The 22562-nt window shown below is 35.3% G+C and overlaps 1 protein-coding gene across 4 annotated transcripts in view; it reads right to left on the bottom strand.

Moving 5' to 3' along the window:
- The window catches only part of LOC113924922 (A disintegrin and metallopeptidase domain 3-like), a 161183-nt gene that overhangs the window by 114371 nt on the left and 24250 nt on the right, over positions 1-22562 (bottom strand). For all 4 annotated transcript variants that reach the window (XM_027599276.2, XM_027599277.2, XM_027599278.2 and 1 more), the window contains exons 5-6: positions 9865-9941; positions 9217-9394 (exon numbers count right to left, since the gene is read on the bottom strand). In XM_027599276.2, the coding sequence (XP_027455077.2) occupies positions 9217-9394; positions 9865-9941 (255 nt within the window). The remainder of the gene's footprint in view (positions 1-9216; positions 9395-9864; positions 9942-22562) is intronic.

Genomic DNA, 22562 nt, shown 5'->3' with positions numbered 1-22562 from the left:
ACTGCTAGAACTCATACAGGAATTCAGTAAAGTAGCAGGATATAAAATCAATGCACAGAAATCTGTGGCGTTCCTATACACCAACAACAAGACAGAAGAGAGAGAAATTAAGGAGTCGATCCCATTTACAATTGCACCCCAAACCATAAGATACCTAGGAATAAATTTAACCAAAGAGGCTAAGGATCTGTACTCAGAAAACTATAAAATACTCATGAAAGAAATTGAAGAAGACACAAAGAAATGGAAAAACGTTCCATGCTCATGGATTGGGAGAACCAACATTGTGAAGATGTCAATGCTACCTAGAGCAATATACACATCCAATGCAATCCCCATCAAAATACCATCCAGTTTTTTCAAAGAAATGGAACTATCAATCAATGAAATAGAAACCAAAAGAACAGTAGAACAGATCATCGAAACTAGGAGCTGGTTCTTTGAAAGAATTAACAAGATTGATAAACCCCTGGCCAGACTTATCAAACAGAAAAGAGAAATGACCCAAATCAACAAAATCATGAATGAAAGAGGAGCGATCACAACCAACAGCAATGAAATACAAACAATTATAAGAACATAATATGAGCAACTATATGCCAGCAAATTAGATAATCTGGAAGAAATGGATACATTCCTAGAGATGTATAAACTATCAAAACTAACCAGGAAGAAATATAAAACCTGACCAGATGTATAACCACTAAGGAAATTGAGGCAGTCGTCAAAAATATCCCAAAAAACAGAAGCCCAGTGCCAGATGGCTTCCCAGAGGAATTCTACCAATCATTTAAAAAGAATTAATACCTATTCTTCTGAAACTGTTCCAAAAAATCGAAATGGAAGGAAAACTTCCAAACTCATTTTATGAGGCCACTATTACCTTGATCCCCAAACCAGACAAAGACCCCATCAAAAAGGAGAATTACAGACCAATAACCTTGATGAACATGGATGAAAAAATTCTCACCTAAATACTAGCCAATAGGATCCAACAGTACCTTAAAAGGATTATTCACCACGACCAAGTGGGATTTATCCCTGGGCTGCAAGGTTGGTTCAACATCCGCAAATCAATCAACGTGATACAATATTTTAACTAAAGAAAGAAGAAGAATCATATGATCCTCTCAATAGATGCAGAAAAGCATTTGCCAAAGTACAGCATCCTTTCTTGATCAAAATTCTGGAGTATAGGGATAGAGGGTACCTACCTCAATATCATAAAAGCCATCTATGAAAAACCTACAGTGAATATCATTCTCAATGGGGAAAAACTGAGAGCTTTCCCCGTAAGGTCAGGAACGTGGCAGGGATGTCCACTATCACCACTGCTATTCAACATAGGATTAGAAGTCCTAGCCACAGCAATCAGACAACAAAAAGAAATCAAAGGTATCCAAATTGGCAAAGAAGAACTAAACTCTCACATTTTGCAAATGATATGATACTTTATGTGGAAAACCCAAAAGACCCCACACCAAAACTGCTAGAATTCATACAGGAATTCAGTAAAGTGGCAGGATAGAAAATCAATGCACAGAAATCAGTGGCATTCCTATACACCAACAACAAGACAGAAGAAAGAGAAATTAAGGAGTCGATCCCATTTACAATTGCACCCAAAACCATAAGATACCTAGGAATAAATCTAACCAGAGAGGCAAAGGATCTGTGCTCAGAAAATTATAAAATACTCATGAAAGAAATTGAGGAAGACACAAAGAAATGGAAAAACCTTCCATGCTTATCAATTAGAAGAACAAATATAGTGAAGATGTCAATTCTATCTAGAGCAATCTACACATTCAATGCAATCCCCATCAAAATACCACCCACTTTTTTCAAAGAAATGGAACAAATAATCCTAAAATTTGTATGGAACCAGAAAAGACACCAAATAGCCAGAGGACTGTTGAAAAAGAAAAGCAAAGCTGGCGGCATCACAATTCTGGACATCCAGATCTATTACAAAGCTGTCATCATCAAGATAGTATGGTACTGGCACAAAAACAAACACTTAGATCAATGGAATAGAATAGAGAACCCAGAAATTGACCGTCAACTTTATGGTCAACTGATCTTCGACAAAGCAGGAAAGAATGTCCAATGGCAAAAAGACAGTCTCTTCAACAAATGGTGTGGAGAAAATTGGACAGCCACATGCAGAAGAATGAAACTGGACCATTTCCTTACACCACACACAAAAATAGACTCCAAATGGTTGAAAGACCTAAACGTGAGACAGGACTCCATCAAAATCCTAAAGAAGAACACAGGCAGCAACTTCTTCAACCTCTAGTCGCAGCAACTTCTTCCTAGAAACATCACCAAAGGCAAGGGAAGCAAGGGCAAAAATGAACTATTGGGATTTCATCAAGATAAACGCCTTTTGCACAGCAAAATAAACAGTCAACAAAACCAAAAGACAACCGACAGAATGGGAGAAAATATTTGCAAATGACATATCAGATAAAAGGCTAGTATCCAAAATCTATAAAGAACTTATCAAACTCAACACCCAAAGAACAAATAATCCAATCAAGAAATGGGCAGAAGACATGAACAGGCATTTTTCCAAAGAAGACATCCAAATGGCCAACAGACACATGAAAAAGTGCTCAGCATCGTTCAGCATCAGGGAAATGCAAATCAAAACCTCAATGAGATAATCACCTCACACCAGTCAGAATGGCTAAAATTAACAAGTCAGGAAACGACAGATGTTGGCGGGGATGTGGAGAAAGGGGAACGCTCCTACACTGTTGGTGGGAATGCAAGCTGGTGCAACCACTCTGGAAAACAGTATGGAGGTTCCTCAAAAAGTTGAAAATAGAGCTACCATATAACCCAGCAATTTCACTACTGGGTATTTACCCCAAAGATACAAATGTAGGGATCTGAAGGGGTACGTGCACCCCGATGTTTATAGTAGCAATGTCCACAATAGCCAAACTGTTGAAAGAGCCAAGATGTCCATCGACAGATGAATGGATAAAGAAGATGTGGTATATATACACAATGGAATATTATGCAGCCATCAAAAGGAATGAGATCTTGCCATTTGCAATGACGTGGATGGAACTGGAGGGTGTTATGCTGAGTCAAATAAGTCAATCTGAGAAAGACATGTATCATATGACTTCACTGATATGAGGATTTCTTAATCTCAGGAAAGAAACTGAGGATTGCTGGAGTGGTGAGGGATGGGAGGGATGGGGTGGCTGGGTGATAGCCATTGGGTAGGGTATGTGCTATGGTGAGGGCTGTGAATTGTGCAAGACTGTTGAATCACAGATCTGTACTTCTGAAACAAATAATGCAACATATGTTAAGAAAAAAAAGAAGAAGATAGCAGGAAGGGAAGAATGAAGGGGGGTAAATCGGAGGGGGAGACGAACCATGAGAGATGATGGACTCTGAAAAACAAACTGAGGGTTCTAGAGGGGAAGGGGGTGGGGGGATGGGTTAGCCTGGTGATGGGTATTAAAGAGAACACGTTCTGCGTGGAGCACTGGGTGTTATATGCAAACAATGAATCATGGAACCCTACATGAAAAACTATTGATGTAATGTATGGTGAATAACATAACAATAAAAAATTAAAAAATTAACTATCATATATTCTTAGCTTTTCTCTAGCATCATTTTTATTTCATTTCTTTCTCTGTACTCAAACCTAACCATAATATGATAAATTGGGGTTTTAACACAATGTCTACTGTTATTCAGTAGTTCTTTTATCAATGTCTGTTATTTTTAAAATAGATTTATTTTTCTCTTACATTTATCCTGAGCACCTTCAGGGAACTTTTAAACAGAATATATAAAGGTAGACGATTAAACTACTGAACGTATCTCTGGGTTCATATTCTCTGGGTTTGAGTTTTAATGCTACATCTTACCAGAGAATTTCCCAGGATAATAATTTAAATTCTCTAAATCTCTTTTTCCTGGTCCGTAAAGGAGAAAATGTTTTAAGAATTAGAAAAACAGGATATTCGTATAGCGTTTAGAACAATATGTGGCACCTATGAGGCAGTACATATAGTTTTTTCATTCACTTTGGATTTTGTGTTTTTCTATCTTACATTTTATGTTTATATTTCATATACTCTATGTTTATTCCTTTCTAATTATTATTATTTTAGAATATATGTAGTTCTTTCAAGTCAAACCATTCTTGAACAGTGGGTGGGGATTAGTGACTTTTATTACACTTTTGCTTTATTATAAGAAATGGCCAATTATGGGGTGCCTGGGTGGCTCAGTCAGTTAAGTGTCTGCCTTCAGCTCAGGTCATGATCCCAGGGTCCTGGGATCAAGTCCTGAGTGGGCCTCCCTGCTCAGTGGGGAGCCTGCTTCTCCCTCTTCCGGCCACTCCCTGCTGCTTGGGCTCTCTCTCTCTCTGACAAATAAACAAAATCTTAAAAAAAAAAAAGGCCAATTATCTAAGAATGTTTTCTCCCTTCTCCAAGAGAAAAGATGTCAATGAGACATCTGTCCAAGCTCAACTGTATCGAGGTGAGGATGCATACAATTTTTCCCTTTACTCTTAACTACATTCAAATAATCTAGCAGGGGACTCTTACAGTCCCCGAGTCAGAGCTACGGAGGGAATCAACTAGGAGAGTTTCATCCACTTCGGTATTTTCATGAGCAAGACATAAATCCGTTAAGCCACTGGCCATTAGATTTGTTTGCTTCGACATCTGGTGGCATTTGACCTAATAGAGATTCTCATGAAAAATACAGATTGAGGACAACTGTTTACACGGTTCTTCCATCTTTTCATTTGGTTGAAAGCTCACGAAATTTGGCAACTATTGTTTTTGGATTTGGTTGTGATTTTGTCTGGCTACTATCTTCAATCAGGATGAGATTAGAGTCTCTTTTTTCTGCTTCTGGTTTGCACGTTTTATATATTAGGAAGACTATTTCACATTAGGAAGAAAGGGGGTTTTTTAGTAAAAAAAATCTCAATTCTGTAGTTCTGAATTGATCTAGAATTACAGACTGGAAATTATCTTGCCTCACTAATTGTGCCATTGCCTTTCAACTTCCAGTATTGCTGTGGGAAAATTTCATGCCATTTTGCATTTTGATCATATATAAGAAACCAAGTTTTAAAATATCGGTCTAGAAATTCATTTTAAATAATTCTTTTTTTTAAAAGATTTTATTTATTTGTTTGAGAAAGAGAGAGAGTGAGCAAGAGAGAGAAAGAACACACAAGCAGGGGCAAAGGGAGAGGAAGAAGTAGATTTCCCACTGAGCAGGGAGCCCGATGTGGGGGCTCGATCCCAGGACCCTGGGATCATGACCTAAGCTGAAGGCAGACACTTAACCAACTGAGCCACCCAGGTGCCCCAATCTTAAATAATTCTGAGAATTTTTTCTTAAATTATTTTATGAGTTATTTAGTTCAGTTTTCTCTATTCATACTGAAACTTCTATCACCCATATTGTTATTTTATTTTATTAAAGATTTTGTTTATTTGAGAGAGGGAGAGGATGAGCAGGGGGGAGGGGCAGAGGAAGAGGGAGAAGCAAAATCCCTGTCAAGCAGGGAGCCCTATGCAGGGCTCCATCCCAGGACCCCAAGATCACGACCTGATCGGAAACCCAGATGTTTAACCAACTGAGCCACCCAGGTGCCCATCCATATTGTTATTTTAATTTTTATCTCTCAAATGTCATTTGTCTTTGTTCTTTCTTTTTGTGTAATTTCTGGAATTTTATCCTTAGAACTTTCTGTTGGATTTTTCTATTTTTATTACCATAATTTTAATTTCCAACTACTGTTACTTATCCACTGAATGTTATTTTTTAAATAGCACTTCATTCTTATTTTGTGGATAAAATATTTTCTCTACCATTTTATTTTCTTCACCGTCTGTATTTTTTGGTACCTCAAACTTGAAAATTTTGATTTATTCATGTCTCTATCTTTCATACTTAATTGTTTGATCATATATTTAGTGCCTCTTCATATTAGCAATTGAGTATTTAATAGCTTATTTCAACATCTCTATGACTACATATGGAGTGTTTGAGCTGTTGTCTTTACAAAGAGTAATTTTGTCTGGGCTGTTGGTTGGGAAAACTGTGCCATTAATGTGGTTAGATTTTGTTTGTTTGTTTGTTTTTTATTTCTGCTGGTTTGATTCCCTCCTGAAGAGGGTTCTTCCAATATACTTCTTAGAATGTGTAAGCCTGGTTCCCAATATCCAATGTGCCAAGTTTAACTTAGTTATACTAGTTTCAGTGTGGTATTCCTCCTCTATTGGGAAATACAATAGAACATCTGTGCCTGGTGTCCCTATTTCATAGACTTTCCAAGGAAAACAGCTTTCAATGATCTATCAGTCTACAACAGAGACAATTAGTTAAGAAAGGAAATGAAGGTTTCTACATATTTACACAACTTACTTTCAATTAGTTATCTTCTTGAGCTCACTTTTAAAATCCCTAGGGGAACTGGACATGCAATTCCAGAAACATCGGAATAGTACAGCAGTATATTTAAAGTTTCTTATAGCTTATCCCAATTACCAGTTTAGGATTCAGATTTTTAAACCAGCTATTTGGTATTCAATTTCCGTTGTTATTACTCCTTTCTTGTTCTTTTTGTTTTTGTATGTTTTTGCCTTCTTAAAAATCCATTTTCATTTTAGGGGGGTTTAAGGAAGGGATGAGTAAATTCATGTGCCCAAGATGCTTTCAACAGATAAGGCCTTTACTGTATTTTGTTTGGTTTCTGTCTACTTTTCAACTCTGGTTATAATGAAAGTGTTTACCTTGTTTATAAGTTTATTTCTGTTTACTTTCAAAAATATAAAAATATACCTAAAAGATAAGCTTTTATGTTATTTTTTCTGTTCCTTTTAAAAATCTGATATATTGAAGATATTAATTTTATATATCTGTGCTTGTAAAAGCGCTGGTCATGTGAAAACATGCTTAACTAAACCTGTAGATAAGTCTATCAAATTCAGGATGAAAAGCAATTATTTAGTTACTTCATGAAAGATAAAATTCACAAACATATCAATAGTCATTTAACTTCATTACTGTAGTGATAATCCTGGTTTCTTCTTACATTCTGAAATTTTTGTCTCTATTTTACTTCATTGTTGCATTTTGTTTTGTACCCAAATTTGCCATCATTACTTGCAATTACCTTGCTCCACTACATTAGAAAACATAGTGAGACAAATATTAATAGTAGTAGTGATTTTTATTGATCACTTTTTTATTTGTCCACATACTATGCTAAGTAATTTCCATTTATAAACTTATTTAATCTTGGAAATAACTGTATGAGTTAGGTATTATTTTTTTTTACTTTTTTACAGATAAGAACATTTAAATACAGAAAAGTTATGTTATTTGCCCATGTTCTTGTGGTTAAAATGGACAGACTTGGAATTCAAACCAAGGCAATTGGGACAGTATGTTATCTCTGTGTTGTCTAATCTCTGATTTATTGCTGATTCACTACAGGGGAGTGGCTTCAAGTGCAGTATTATTTGTCTTTTCCAAAGTTATGTCCATCCTTCAGGTTCTTCTTCTGCCACAGAAAAGTATTCATGGAATCTTTTAAAGTTTTTCAATTTACTTTTGTGATAGTGCTCTATTTCAGTGGTGAAAATTGTTTCAATTGTGTCTAATATTGTATTACAATATGCTGATGGTTTCCAGAACTGGCATAAAGTTTAAGGTCACATCTTATTTTCATTAAAAATGAAATTTTCATCTCTATATATGATCACACTTTATCATTTTTTTTGAGTTTATGAAAGTGCAGTTTTATTAATCTGCTTTCATGCCACTAACTGTCAAAATAAATAAAAGCAAATTAAAGCAATAGGGAGATGGAGTTCATCATAAATTCAATTCGGGTTTCATTCATAACTATTTTGTTTTGTTTCTCTTCAATGTGATATCCATCACATTCAATGTGATGACAGTGTGTAGACAGAGATTTATTTATTTAACAACTGATGATAAAATATAAAGTTGTACAAATGAGGAGGAAGTTAGGATATATGTAGATATATACATATATATATATATCAAAAAGTCTTTGGAAATATGCTTACCCATACATGTATGTAAGCATTTATAGTCAAAGTGTAATTGTTCAAAACTGTGGTACATTCATGCAAAATGATTACTCAATGTAAAAATATAAATATGCAAATATGACATAATTGTATAAAATATGTACATTTCAAGTTTATGCATATATATATATATACATGAAAAACTATAAAGCAGTATACATGAAAATGATCACAGTGGATTCAACAACTGCATTTACCTTTAGAAAATAACATTATAGTCTATGCTTATTTTCTTTTTTTTTTTTTTAAGATTTATTTATTTGAGAGAGCGAGAATGGGAGAGAGAGTACATGAGAGGGGAGAGGGTCAGAGGGAGAAGCAGGCTCCTCGTCGAGCAGGGAGCCCAATGCGGGACTCGATCCCGGGACTCCAGGATCATGACCTGAGCCGAAGGCAGTCGCTTAACCAACTGAGCCACCCAGGCGCCCTATGCTTATTTTCACTGCAAAGGCATATGTGTATATTGTAATAGATGCTAACCCACATATTATTTAATTGTAAATAATAGTAAGTGTAACATGATGTGTATTATCCTCTTAATAGCTAAAAGGAAATTTCAAAGAAGTATATGTGGTTATATCATTTTTTGTTTAAAAATATTTATAAATCTACATTTATAACTAGATATATAAAAAGAATTAGAATAATCCAAAATTCTAAGCACTATTTCTAGATGATAACCTTTGCAACAATTTCTTCCTTCTTTTTGAATTTTAATTTTTTTATCAAATAATAAAACGTGTATTGTCAAGGAAAATGGAGAAAAACTATTAATAAGTAAATTTGGGTATCATTATATTAGTAGTATGCAAATTTGGTAACAATGAAACTATGTTCATATGCATAAAAACACTTTCAATTAGGGAAATGTGAGTACTTTGATTTTTTAAATTATATGTGATTATATCTATTACAGTTTCTAAATATTATGACTAAACATAAAAACATATTTAAAATAAATATCTTACAACAGAAGATTTTAGTATAGTCAATATCAGTTAAATTCTTTCCCAAATATAACACATTTCAACGTGAATAAATTATTAGAAGTAAAACAAATGAAGATTTCATAAGAGAGGTTACTTACTTTTGATTTCACAAGAATCTTGTAGGACTTTTGTACCAATTGGGGCATAGGAAAATTTTCTTTTAAGGAAGAAAAATCAATTTTTTCATTATTTATTTGATAAAGCATATGCTCATATACAGTTGCAGATTCCAATGGCTCAATGCCATAACTGACATTCTCCAATTGCAAAAATCCCCTAGATGTTTAAACACATAAAAAAGAAATAAAAAGATATTTGATATAGATTTCCCATTGAGAATTTAAATTACCAGTAAATAAGAACATTTTGTAGAAATTTAATAGTGGTCTTTGCAGTCTAATGTCTAAGAATCATCCTTTCTTACATGGATAAATTTTCAAACTTAATTTTATACCATTTTCTGTCTTTTATGTCATTTAGGATTATTGTGGTTGTAGTATGACTGAAGAATGTAAATATTCTTCATACTAGGGGGAGTTTTCCTGAATAAATTTTATGATTGAAAGCCTGGGATGGAGACAAAGAGATAGGAAAAATGATAAGAAGAGGAAGAAAAGAAAGTATATGAGAAGTAACAAAATCAAAGTCTATTTTCTTTGCTTTCACTTTATGCTTCAAGATGTTTCTAAAAATTAGAAGGTCACTCAAGATTTTCAATCACGTACATCTCTGGAATATGCCATTACCTGAGTCCAGAACAGGTGCTAAGGGTCACAGCTGATTTTGGAATTTCTGCAGCATATCCTTGATAAAAGCAATGACCCTAAACAGGAGTATATGAAGATACATTCATGAATGATTTTAAATAAAGTTTTTGATTCATCCTTACTTCCTAGACATCATCAAACATTCAGATTTAGTCATTACCATAATATTATTCACCAGATATCCCATTTCCTTGTTATCTACCCACAATCTCTTTCTTTTAACCCTCTTTTGCCAAAAAATAATCATGGCTCCTCTCCTTCTACAAAATAATTTTTTCCATAATTCTAAATTTTTGATGAATAACTTTCTTATCTGTGTCTTTTCTTTCACAGCCACACTTTTTCTTTTTTTTCTGTTTTATGATTTTAATTTTACAGTATTATTTTTAATGACTCAGTTGTAATTTTTTCCTTTTTTCAGGTTATTTAATTTTTTATTTGAGTGTAGTTGACATTTCTTGAATATATAATCTATAACTGCTAACTCAATATAAATAACATCAGACTTCAAAAGTGAACATTTCATTTTTTTCTAAGTTACCCAAAAGCACCCTGACATTTCCTCATTTTTATTTCTCTTTAATATCTCACCATATTATTTAATCTATTTAATATCTCACCATCATTAGTTCAAGCTCTCCTCCCCATGAACTTTTAAAGCATTGGTTTGCCCAGGTTCTTCCCTAATACTCTCATTCAGTGAATATTTCCTTTTCTTCCCTTAAAAATCTACTGATATCTAGAGTCAATCTTATTCCTTTGTTAATGCTGTGTTATGAAAACTTTAGTGTCATCACATCCTCGCCTATGAATTTGGTTATATGTTATTAGCTCCCAGACACACATCTCCATCAGGAGCCATTCACTTTTTCTCAAAACTATGCTTAACTCCTGTCCCCCACCCACTAACAGTGGCAGGGCATACCCTGCTCCATGTCAAGGAACAGCAGCAGCCCCCTCTGCCTGCACTAGTTCCAGCAGACTGCTACAAGCCCTTCACAAAAAGGTATAAGGCAAACCACATCCCAACCCTCTACCCAGCAGCAGAGAGTAGTTCAGTCTCTGTAGCTCCTGACCTTGTGCTAGGGGGAAAAAAATGAACCTCATGAGATAATTCTCAACACTCCCAACACAAAACACAAAAAGTGACCCAGACAGAAACTTCCCTCACCCAAGGGCACTAACAGAGATAGAGTGAGAAGTGCACTGACAGGGTTAAAGAAGAGCCAGAATAAGTGTTCTCTATCTGATGGGACCTTCATCACCCAACCCCACCTAGCAATACAAAGGCCAAGGAGAGTATATTTACCACTATAGGCTGCACCAGCAGAGATCCAGCAGGTACTTGAGAAGAGCCAGAAGAATGAATCACAATAGAATAACATTAAAAGCCCCACAAAAAGTGAAATTTTCATTGGTACAACAAACCACAATAAATCTAAACTTAACCTGGGTTACTGTCTAAAAACTAGATTTGAATGTTAAGGATACAACCAAAAATCATATGCTATACCAAGAATGAAGAAAATCACAAGAATGAGAAAGTAAAACCAACTGATAACAATATTGAGATGAGTCACACTGTGGAACTAACAGATTTTAAAGTAGCTGTGATAACATTGTTTCAGTAACCAGTTACAAATAATCTTGAAAAAATAAAAGAGCAGTAAATATCAGAAAATAAATAGAAGCCATAAAAAAACAGATAAAAATATTTGAACTAAAAATATAATTTAAAAAACCTACAAAAAAAAATACCTGATATGCTCATAAGTGAAGTGGAGATGGCAAGCAACAGAGTTAGTGAACCTGAAAGCAGATCAACAGAAGTTACTCAATATATAAAACAGAGAAAATGAACTAAGAAAATGAATAGAGCCTCAAGGACCTGTGGAATAATAACAAAAGATCTAAAATATATATCAGAATCTGACAAGAACAGAAAGGATTTGGGGCTAAAAAGTATTCAAAGAAATAAAGGCTAAAACTCTGGCCAGAAAGATGGTGGAGTAGGAAGCCCCGAACCCTCCATCCCTTAAAAAATAAACTAATTCAGCAACAATTCACAAACAAATTTCTTAATAAGGAATTAGAAACTAATTGAAAGGCACTTGTAGACTCTGGGAGAATGCAAAATCAGACTCACCAAGCCAATATGGAGATTTGGCATACCCTTTCAACAAGGACATTGCCCCAGACCACTGCTATATGATCACAAAAAGACCCTCTGCATCCCAGCTTGATCCATAGCATAAGGGTTTGTCCACACTCCCCAATTTTTCTGAAGGGGTTATCCAAAGAACTAGAATGGGTTTCACCTATTTTTGAGCTCTAATGGGTTCAGCATAATCTAGCCATCCAGACAAAAATGGAGATGGTGACTTGGGCTAGCAAACACCATTGATTTCTCCCCCCATGTCCCCACAAAGCACATAGTAAATAGACAAAAAGATGCCAGCTCTGCTTCTCCTTGGGGAAGGAAAAAGTTGATCCATGTGTGCAGTTTTCTTTCTTCACCAAAACTGCCCAAAAATCCGCATCTGTCTCACCAATCCTGGAGCAAAGAAAGGCCAAGCACAATATAGTTGCCAGGGTAAGAATAGATATCAAGATATCAAGATATAAGTATCAATAGATACCAAGCAGAAGCTTGGGAGGGGAGATGCTACTGATCCTCTCTCCTGCCTGACACAGACAGAGTGGGGAAAAGACACAGATGCATGTTTCCCCTTGGAAAGATAAAGATTTGATAGAGGCCCCCCAAATCATTGGCCAGGATGACTTGTTAGGATCTTCTGTACATGCCAGTCAGTAAAGACTGGACAAAGCAATTAGTTTTGTCTAATGAGCAGAGACCAAAGCAGAGTCAAGTAAAATGAAGAATCAGGAAAAGAAGTTTCAAACAAAGGAAGAAGATATCTCTAGAAACTGATCCTAATTAAATTAAATTAAATAATTTACCTCACAGAGAATTAAAAATGCTCACTGAGGTCAAGAGAACACTGCATGAACAAAGCGAGAATTTTTTTTAAAAAAGATAGAAAATATTTTCTTAAATTATGAAACAGAGGATAGAATAAGATGGAGGAGAATGAGGGAGACCCTAAACTTGCCTTATCCCTCGAACACTGCTAAATAAATATCAAATCATACTGAACACCCCAGAAATCACTCTGAGGACTGAGAGAACAAACTGCACATCTACAGGTAGAGAAACAGTCACATTGTGGCAGGTAGGAGCTGCAGAGAGGTGATTTGGGGGAGAAAAGAACTGGGTGCTATGAAGGGGAGGGAACCTTGATCATGGATAGAAGAGTGAGAGAGAAAGAGAAAAAGAGAGAGAGAGAGTGAAAGAGTGTCCAGGGGATTGCACAAGAAAAACTGCCCCCAAACCACTGACTGAATAAAGGAGAAGGGCTGGTCAACCCAAGTTTTTGTAAGCAGCAGAGCTCAAAGTCTGAAGTTTTAGAAGTCTGAGCCATCGCTGGGGTGGTGCCAGGTGGGCTTAGTGGTGCTCCAGTGAGGAGGGAGGGCAGAAGCCCAGGGGCAGGCAGCATGGTCTGAGGATCCCATGGGTTGAATGGGGAAAAACAGTTCCCCTGCATTTGAGAGTGGCAGAATGGCCTCTCCAAGGACAAAAGAATTAGTGGTGCAAATGTACTGCCTTTTTCACTAGCATAAGGACAGAAACACCAGCTGAGGGCAGCAAACCTTGACTTTACCACAAACTCTTAACAGCTGCGTGGTCATGTGACTGATTTTCTGGGACAAACTGGCACTGGCCATAGTGTGGCAAGACCCCTAGCAGATCAACATGGGTCTCCACCACACGGGTCCCTAAAATTTGGAATTTTGAAACCCAGCTGAGTACCTTTGTTAAGCACAAACTACTGTGCCACCTGGCAGGCAGCTAGTTTGGACACTGACAGGGTAAAGACAGGGATCTGATGGAAGCTGGGGACACAAGAAGTGTGAAAGTTTGCAATTCTGTGAGGGCTTTTCTTGAAGAATGGCAGGTATGAACTAACCACTCCAGGGAGAAGAGAGTGGGATGATGTCATTCCTCCCCTCCCCCCCCCGCCCCTGCTTCAGCAATGACCAACTTCAGTGAGCAACCCAGCATCTCCCCCAGTGGAGACCAGAGCCACTTACACTAAGCCCTGACCCCATACACCCTGCAGGTATAACTCCACTATAGCAAGTCTGTCTGAGAATCAGTGCAGCAGGACCCTCCCCCAGAAGACCAACACAAACTCCTTGCACACACCAAGTCCACTGACCATAGAGTGCTGAAAAACTTCAGCTTTAGCAAAAATAGAATACACTTCTTTTAATAAGGGGACCAAAACACACCTGGTTAAAACTTGCCACATAGTGGACAAGGTCCAAACACCTGCCACTGCAGGCAAGGAGAAACTGCAGAGGACTGACCTGAGGGAAAGAGCAGCCTAAACACAACAGCAGAGTAAACACTCTGAAACACCTCCTGAAGCACCCAAGACATTATAGGAACCTCTTTTTAGTATAACCATTACATTCAGGAGCAGGAATATAACAGGCTTTCCTAACAACCACACAAAAAAATCAGTGACCTAGACAAAATGACAAGATGAAGAAATTCACCCCAAAGAAAGAACACAAGAAATAAGGGACAAGAATTTCATCAAATTTCTATAAGTAAGATGCCTGAACCAGAATTTAAAACAACAATAATAAAGACACTAGCTGGTTTGAGAAAAGCATAGAAGACACTAGAGAATATCTTATTGCATATCTTATTAGATACTGTAAAGGTGGTCCTAAGGGGAAAATACATAGCCATCCAAGCCTCACTCAAAAAAATAGAAAAATCCCGAATTCACCACCTAACTTTATACCTTAAAGAACTAGAGAAAAAGCAACAAATGATGCCTAAGCCACACATTAGAAGAGAAATAATTAAGATTAGAGCAAAGATCAATGAATTAGAAACTAGAAACTCAGTAGATCAGATCAATGAAACTAGAAGCTTGTTCTTAGAAAGAATTAATAAGATTGATAAACTACTGGCCAGACTTATCCAAAAGAAAAGAGAAAGGACCCAAATTAATAAAATTATGAATGAAAGGGGAGAGATCACGACTAACACCAAGGAAATAGAAACAATTATTAGAAATTATTAACAACTATATGCCAATAAATTAAGCAACCTGGAAGAATGGATGCGTTCCTGGAATTCTATAAACTGCCAAGACTGAAACAGGAAGAAATTGACAACCTGAATAGGCCAATAAACAGTAACAAGATTAAAGCAGTGATCAAAAACCTCCCAAAAAACAAGAGACCCGGGCCTGATGGATTCCCTAGAGAATTCTACCAGACATTCAAAGAAGAAATAATACCTATTGTCCTGAAGTTGTTTCAAAAAATAGAAACAGAAGGAAAGCTTCCACTCATTCTATGAGGCCAGCATTACCTTAATCCCCAAACAAGGGATTCTCCATCAAAAAGAATTTCAGCCCAATATCCCTGATGAATATGGATTCAAAAACCTCAACAAAATCATAGCAAGTAGGATCCAACAATACATTAAAAGGATCATCCACCACGACCAAGTGGGATTTATCCCAGGGATGCATGGGTGGTTCAACATTTGCAAATCAATCAATGTGATAGAGCACATTAATAAGAGGAGAGAGAAGAACCATATGGTCCTCTCAATTGATGCAGAAAAAGCATTTGACAAAATACAGCATCCTTTCCTGATTAAAACTCTTCAGAGTATAGGGATAGAGGGAACATTCCTCAAGTTCATAAAATCCATCTATAAAAAACCCACAGTGAATATCATCCTCAATGTGCAAAGGCTGAGAGCCTTTCCCTTAAGATCAGGAACACGTCAAGGATGCCCATTCTTGCCACTATTTTTCAACATAGTACTAGAAGTCCTAGCAACAGCAATAAGACAACAAAAATAAAAATTATTCAAATTGGCAAAGAAGAAGCCAAACTCTCTCTCTTCACAGATGACATGATACTTTATGTGGAGAATCTAAAAGACTCCAGCCCCAAATTACTAGAACTCATAGCAATTCAGTAATGTGGCAGGATACAAAATCAATGCACAGAAATCAGTTGCTTTCTTGTACACTAAAAATGTAACTGTAGAAAGAGAAATTTGAGAAACAATTCCATTTACAATAGCACCAAAAACCATAAGATATCTCGTAATAAACCTGACCAAAGAGGTAAAGGATCTATATTCTAGGAACTACAGAACACTCATGAGAGAAATTGAAGAAGACACAAAAAGATGGAAAAACTTTCCATGCTCATTGATTGGAAGAATAAACATTGTTAAAATGTCTATGCTGCCCAGAGCAATCTACACCTTCAACACCATCCTGATCAATATTCCAATGACATTTTTCAAAGTGCTGAAAAAGAAAAACAAAGATGGGGGCATCACATTGCCCGATTTCAAGCTATATTACAAAGCAGTGATCACCAAGACAGCATGGTACTGGCACAGAAATAGACACACAGACCAATGGAACAGAATAGAGAACCCATATATGGACCCTCAACTCCAAGGTCAAATAATCTTCAACAAGGCAGGAAAAAATATGCAATGGAAAAAAGTCTCTTCAATAAATGGTGTTGGGAAAATTGGACAGCTATATAAAGAAGAATGACATTTGACCATTTTCTAACACCATTCACAAAGATAAACTCAAAATGGATGAAAGACCTCAATGTGAGACGGGAATCCCTCAAAATCCTAGAGGAGAACATAGGCAGTAACCTCTTTGACATCAACCACAGCAACTTCTTTCAAGATACATCTTTAAAGGCTAGTGAAACAAACAAACAAACAAACAAACAAACAAACAAAATATATATATATATGAACTTTTGGGACTTCATCAAGATAAAAAGCTTCTGCACAGCAAAGGAAACAGTCAACAAAACAAGGAGGCAACCCACAGAATGGGAGAAGATATTTGCAAATGACATTACAGACAAAGCGCTGGTTTCCAAATATAAAGAACTTCTCAAACTCAACACCCAAAAAACAAATAATCAAGTCAAAAAATGGGCAGAAGACATGAACAGACACTTCTCCAAAGAAGACATACAAATGGCTAACAGACACTGAAAAAATGTTCATCATCATTAGCCATCAGGGAAGTTCAAATCCAAACCACATTGAGATACCACCTTACACCAGTCAGAATGACAAAAATTGACAAGGCAAGAAATAACAAATGTTGGAGAGGTTGTGGAGAAAGGGGAACCCTCTTACACTGTTGGTGGGAATGCAAGTTGGTACAGCCATTTTGAAAAACAGTGTGGAGGTGCCTCAAAAAATTAAAAATAGAGCTACCCTATGACCCATCAATTACATTACTGGGTATTTACCCCAAAGACACAGATGTAGTGAAGACAGGGCTATATGCACCCCAGTGTTTATATCAGCAATATCTGCAATAGCCAAACTGTTGAAAGAGCTGAAATGACCTTCAACAGTTGAATGGATAAAGAAGAAGTGGTCCATATATACAATGGAATATTACTCAGCCATCAGAAAGGATGAATACCCAACTTCTGCATCAACATGGATGGGACTGGAGGAGATTATGCTAAGTGAAAGAAGTCAAGCAGAGAAAGTCAATTATCATATGGTTTCACTTATTTGTGGAACATAAGGAATAGCATGGAGGACATTAGGAGAAGGAAGGGAAAAATGAAAGTGAGGGGGAATCAGTGGGGGAGATGAACCATGAGAGACTATGGACTCTGAGAAACAAACTGAGGGTTTTAGAGGGGAGGCGGGTGGAGGGATGGGTTAGCCTGGTGATAGGTATTAAAGAGGGCAAGTACTGCATGGAGCACTGGGTGTTATATGCAAAAAATGAATCGTGGATCACTGCATCAAAAACTAATGATGTATTGTAGTATGGTGACTAACGTATCCTAATAAAATAAAATAAAATTTAAAAGAAATTACACAAAAGAAAAAGACTAGGAAATAAAAAGATCAAAAAGAAAATATCAATGAAACACAATAGAAGACAGCAACAGCAACATAGGAAAAGACAGACAAAATAACTACAAAACAAACAAAAAACAATTAACAAAACTTTAATACTAAATAACTTCCCTGTCAATAATTTAAATGTAAATAAATTCCACAAACAATAGAGTGGCTCAATTGGAAAAAAAATACACATGCACACACACACACACACACACAAATGGTGTGGAACCTACTTAGAAATTAAAAAAAAGCTAAAACCAGAAGAATAAACTAAGGCCAAAGTAGCAAAAATAAGAAATAACAAAGATTAGAGCAGAAATAAAGAATAGAAAGTAAATAAAAAGACAACCCTCTTGGGTTCCCTTCTCTCTTCGGTAGCTTTGTACTACCACTCAATAAACTTTGCTTTACTGTCACTTAAAAAAAAGAAGAACAAGAACAAGAAGAAGAAGAAAGAACAAGAAGAACAAGAAGAAGAAAGAGAAAGCAACAGAAAAAAATCATGAAACTGAGTTGTTTTTATGAACAACTTGATAAACAAAACTGACAAAGCCCCAGCTAAAGTAATAAAAAAGAGAAAACAAAAATAGACAAAATGAAAAATGAAAGCAAAGAAATTAAAATTGATGTCACAGAAATAAAAAGGATCAAAGAGGAATACTATTAATAATTATACACCAACAAGCCATTATCATAGAAAATGGACATATTCTTAGAAACATATGACTTACCAAGACTGAATCATGAAGAAATAAAAAATCTGAACAAACCTATAACAGGCATGGTGTCTAAATCAGTAATCAAAAACCTCATAACAAAGAAAAGCCCCAAACCAAATGTACTGATGAACTCTCCCAAACATTTAAGTAAAAATCACAGCAATCTTTCCCACACTCTTATAAAACATTAAACAGGAAGGAACACTTTGAAACTATTTTATGAGGACACCATTACCCTGATATAAAAGCCACAGAAACAGTCCACAAGAAGACTATAAGTCAATAACCCTCATGACTATAGATGCAAATTCTCAGCAAAATACAAATAAATCAAATCCAGTGTTATCCAAAAATGTAAAATGATTATACATCAAGACCAAGTCAGATTATCCCTATAGTGCAAGGATGGTTTAATGCACAAAAATCAATTAATGTGATAAAACATATTAACAGGATAGAGTATAAAAAATCACACAATCATCTGAATATAGTCAGAGAAAGAATCTGACAAAATTCAACATTCTTTTGTAATAAATCTCAACAAACTAGGAATAGAAGATTCCCTCTAAGATCAGAAACAAAGCAAAGATGCCCATTCTCAATACTTCTATTCAACCTAAGACTGGAAGTTATAGCATTTAGACAAGAAAAATAAATAAAAGGCATCCAAATCAGAAAGGAAGAAATAAAATTGTCTTTGTTTGCAGAAGACATGATCTCATATATAGAAAAGCCTAAAGATTACACACACACACACACACACACACACACACACACACACACACACACGAAATTCAGTAACTTTGCAGAATACAAAATTAACATACACAAATACAATTAGCTGTATTTCTGTACTAATAACTATAAAAGGGAAATTAAGAAAACAACTCCATTTGCAATTGTGCACATGTGTGCTCACACACACACACACACACACACACACACACACACACACACACAAACCAATAAAATACCTAGGAATAAATTTAACCAAGGATGTTAAAGACTTGTATTCTGAAAACTACAAAGCATGGATGAAAGAAATTAAACAAGACATGAACAAATGGAAAAATATTCTGTGTCCATGGATTGGAAAACATAACATTGTTAAAATGGTTGAATAGAATTTTCCCAAAGAAGACATACAAATGGCCAACAGGTATATGAAATATTCCCGATGTCACTAGTCCTTAGGGAAATACAAGTCAATACCACAATGAGGTATCACCTCACACCTGTTAAGATGGCTGTTATCATATTAAAAAAAGGTAAGCATTGGCAAAGACGTAGAGAAATTGGAATTGTTGTACACTGTTAGTGGGAGTACAATATGATGCAGTTACTATAGAAAACTGAGTGGGGTTTCCTCTAAAAACTAAAAGTAGAATTACCATATGATCTAGTGATGTCACTTCTGTGTAGTTACTCAAAAGAACTGAAATCGGGATCATGAGGAGATATTGGTATTCCTGTTTTCAAGAGTAGCAGCACTATCCAAAATAGACAAGATGTGGAAACCACCTAATTATCCACCAATAGATAGGTAGATAAAGAAATGTGGTATATACATTCAATGGAATACTATTCAGCCTTAAAAAAGAAGTATATTCTGCATATGTGACAACAATGTATGAACCTTGAGGACATTATGTTAAGTGAAATAAACCAGTTATAGGAAAACAAATATTGTATGATTCCTTTTATATGAAATATTTAAAATATTCAAATTCATACCTCCAAAGACTGGAATGGTACTTTCCAGGGGCTGGGAGAAGGGGGAAAATGGATAGTTACTAACCAATGAGTATAAAGTTTCAGTCAAGCAATATGAATAATTTCTAGCATCTTCTATAAAACTTCATACTTATAGTCAATAATAATGTAATGTATATGTAAGATTGGTTAAGAGAGTGGAACTCATGCTAAGTGTTTTTATCACATAAAATAAAATATAAATAAAAATTAAGAAAAAGAAATATGGCTGAAAACTTCACAAATCAATGAATGGCATAAACATTTGGATTCCATGAGCTTAGTGAAATGCTAAGGGAATGGACCCAAAGTAACCCACAACAACAAAAATCATAATTAACAATTATCAAAAACAATAAAAAATATCTTCAAAGTATCCAGAGAACAGTGCTACATAACCTATAGAGGAACACCAATTTGAATGACAGCAGATTTCACATCAGAAGTAATGAAGGTTAGAAAGAAATGCCACAGCAATTTTCAAGTGTTGAAAGAATAGTATAGTCAAACATAAACTCTATATCTGGCAAATTTATCCATTGAAAATGGAGGAAAAAGAGAGACTTTTTCAGACAAAAGAAAACCAGATTTTATCACTAGTATACTTATCCTTAAAGAATATCGGAAAGAAATTCCAAAATTGAAAACTAATATCACAAGAAGATATGGACTATCAAGGATTTGGGAAAAAAGAATGGGTAAAAACAGTGGTAAATATAATGGACTATCTTTTCCAACATGAGTTTTTAAAATCATATTTAGTAGTTGAAAGAAAATCATACAATATCATGTGATGCTTAAGACATGGCAATTATATTTTAAAATGCAGAGGATAAATGAACCTACATAGAAATAATTTTTAATATTTCACTTGAACTAGTTAAAAGTCCACAATAGTACAGCTATTATAATTTATATATGTATATTGCAATATTTAGAGCAAATGTTAAGAAAACTATGATAAGGAAAATACTTTAAAACACTATAAATAAATCAGGATGCAATTCTAAAAATGTTCAAGTAACACAGAAAAAGGCAATAAGAGAGGAACAATGGAATGAAAAACACAGGGGAAAAAAAAGAAATATATATGTATATTATGGCAAACAAAATCCCTAACATATAAATAATTACTTTAAATGTAATGTAAAAGTCTAAAAACACCAAAGAAAATACTAAGTGCTCGGATAGATGGGAGACAAGAAACCACCATGGCCCAACTATTCTTTATAGGAAACTTACTTCAAACATAATAACATACATAGATTGAAATTAAAAGGATGGAAGATCGATATCATGAAAATATTCATAAAAATAAAGCAGAATGGTTTTATTAATATCAGATAAAGTGGACTTACTAGCAAAGAAATCTACTAGGCACAAAAAGACTCACTATATATTCATGAAAGCATCAATCCTTCAAGAAGACATGACAATCTTAAACGTATAAGCATCAAACAAAAAAGCTTCAAAATATGTGAAGCAAACACTGATACAGCTAAAAGAGAAAGACAGAAAAACACAATAATAAATGATGAATTCTGTACACTCTATTTAGTTATTGATAGTACTAGACAGAAAATCAGTAAAAATACAGAATTGGACAACTGCATCACTCAATATGATCTACATGACATTTATGGAAGACTCTAATCCATCAGCAGAATACACATATTTTTCAACTATCCAAGAGCATTAATCAACACATACAATATACTGGATCATAAAGCAAACCTTCACCAATTTAAAAAAACTAAAATCATATAGAGTGTATTTGCTAACCATAATGAAATCATAATGAAACTAGGAATCAGCAGACAACAGGAAAAATCTCCAAACACTTGGAAATTGAACAACACACTTTTTAAAAATTCATGGGCCAAACAAGAAGCCTCAAAGGAAATTTTAAAAGTACATATAACTGTATTAAAATGAAAATACAACATATTGTTTTAGGCTGCAGTTCAAGCTGTACTGAGCAAGGAATTTTAGCACTGAAATGTTTACAATAGAAAAAAGGAAAGGTCACAGGTTGATAATACAAGTGTTTCCCTCAACAGATAGAAAAGAATGGGAGGGACGCCTGGGTGGCTCAGTCAGTTAAGCAGCTGCCTTCGGCTCAGGTCATGATCCCAGAGTCCTGGGATCGAGCCCCACGTCTGACTCCCTGCTCAGTGGAGAGCCTA

Source organism: Zalophus californianus, chromosome 2 (assembly GCF_009762305.2).
Source record: "Zalophus californianus isolate mZalCal1 chromosome 2, mZalCal1.pri.v2, whole genome shotgun sequence".
NCBI lineage: Eukaryota > Metazoa > Chordata > Mammalia > Carnivora > Otariidae > Zalophus > Zalophus californianus.
Note: the sequence above shows the minus strand (reverse complement) of the source record. Positions and strands in the feature narration are given on the sequence as shown.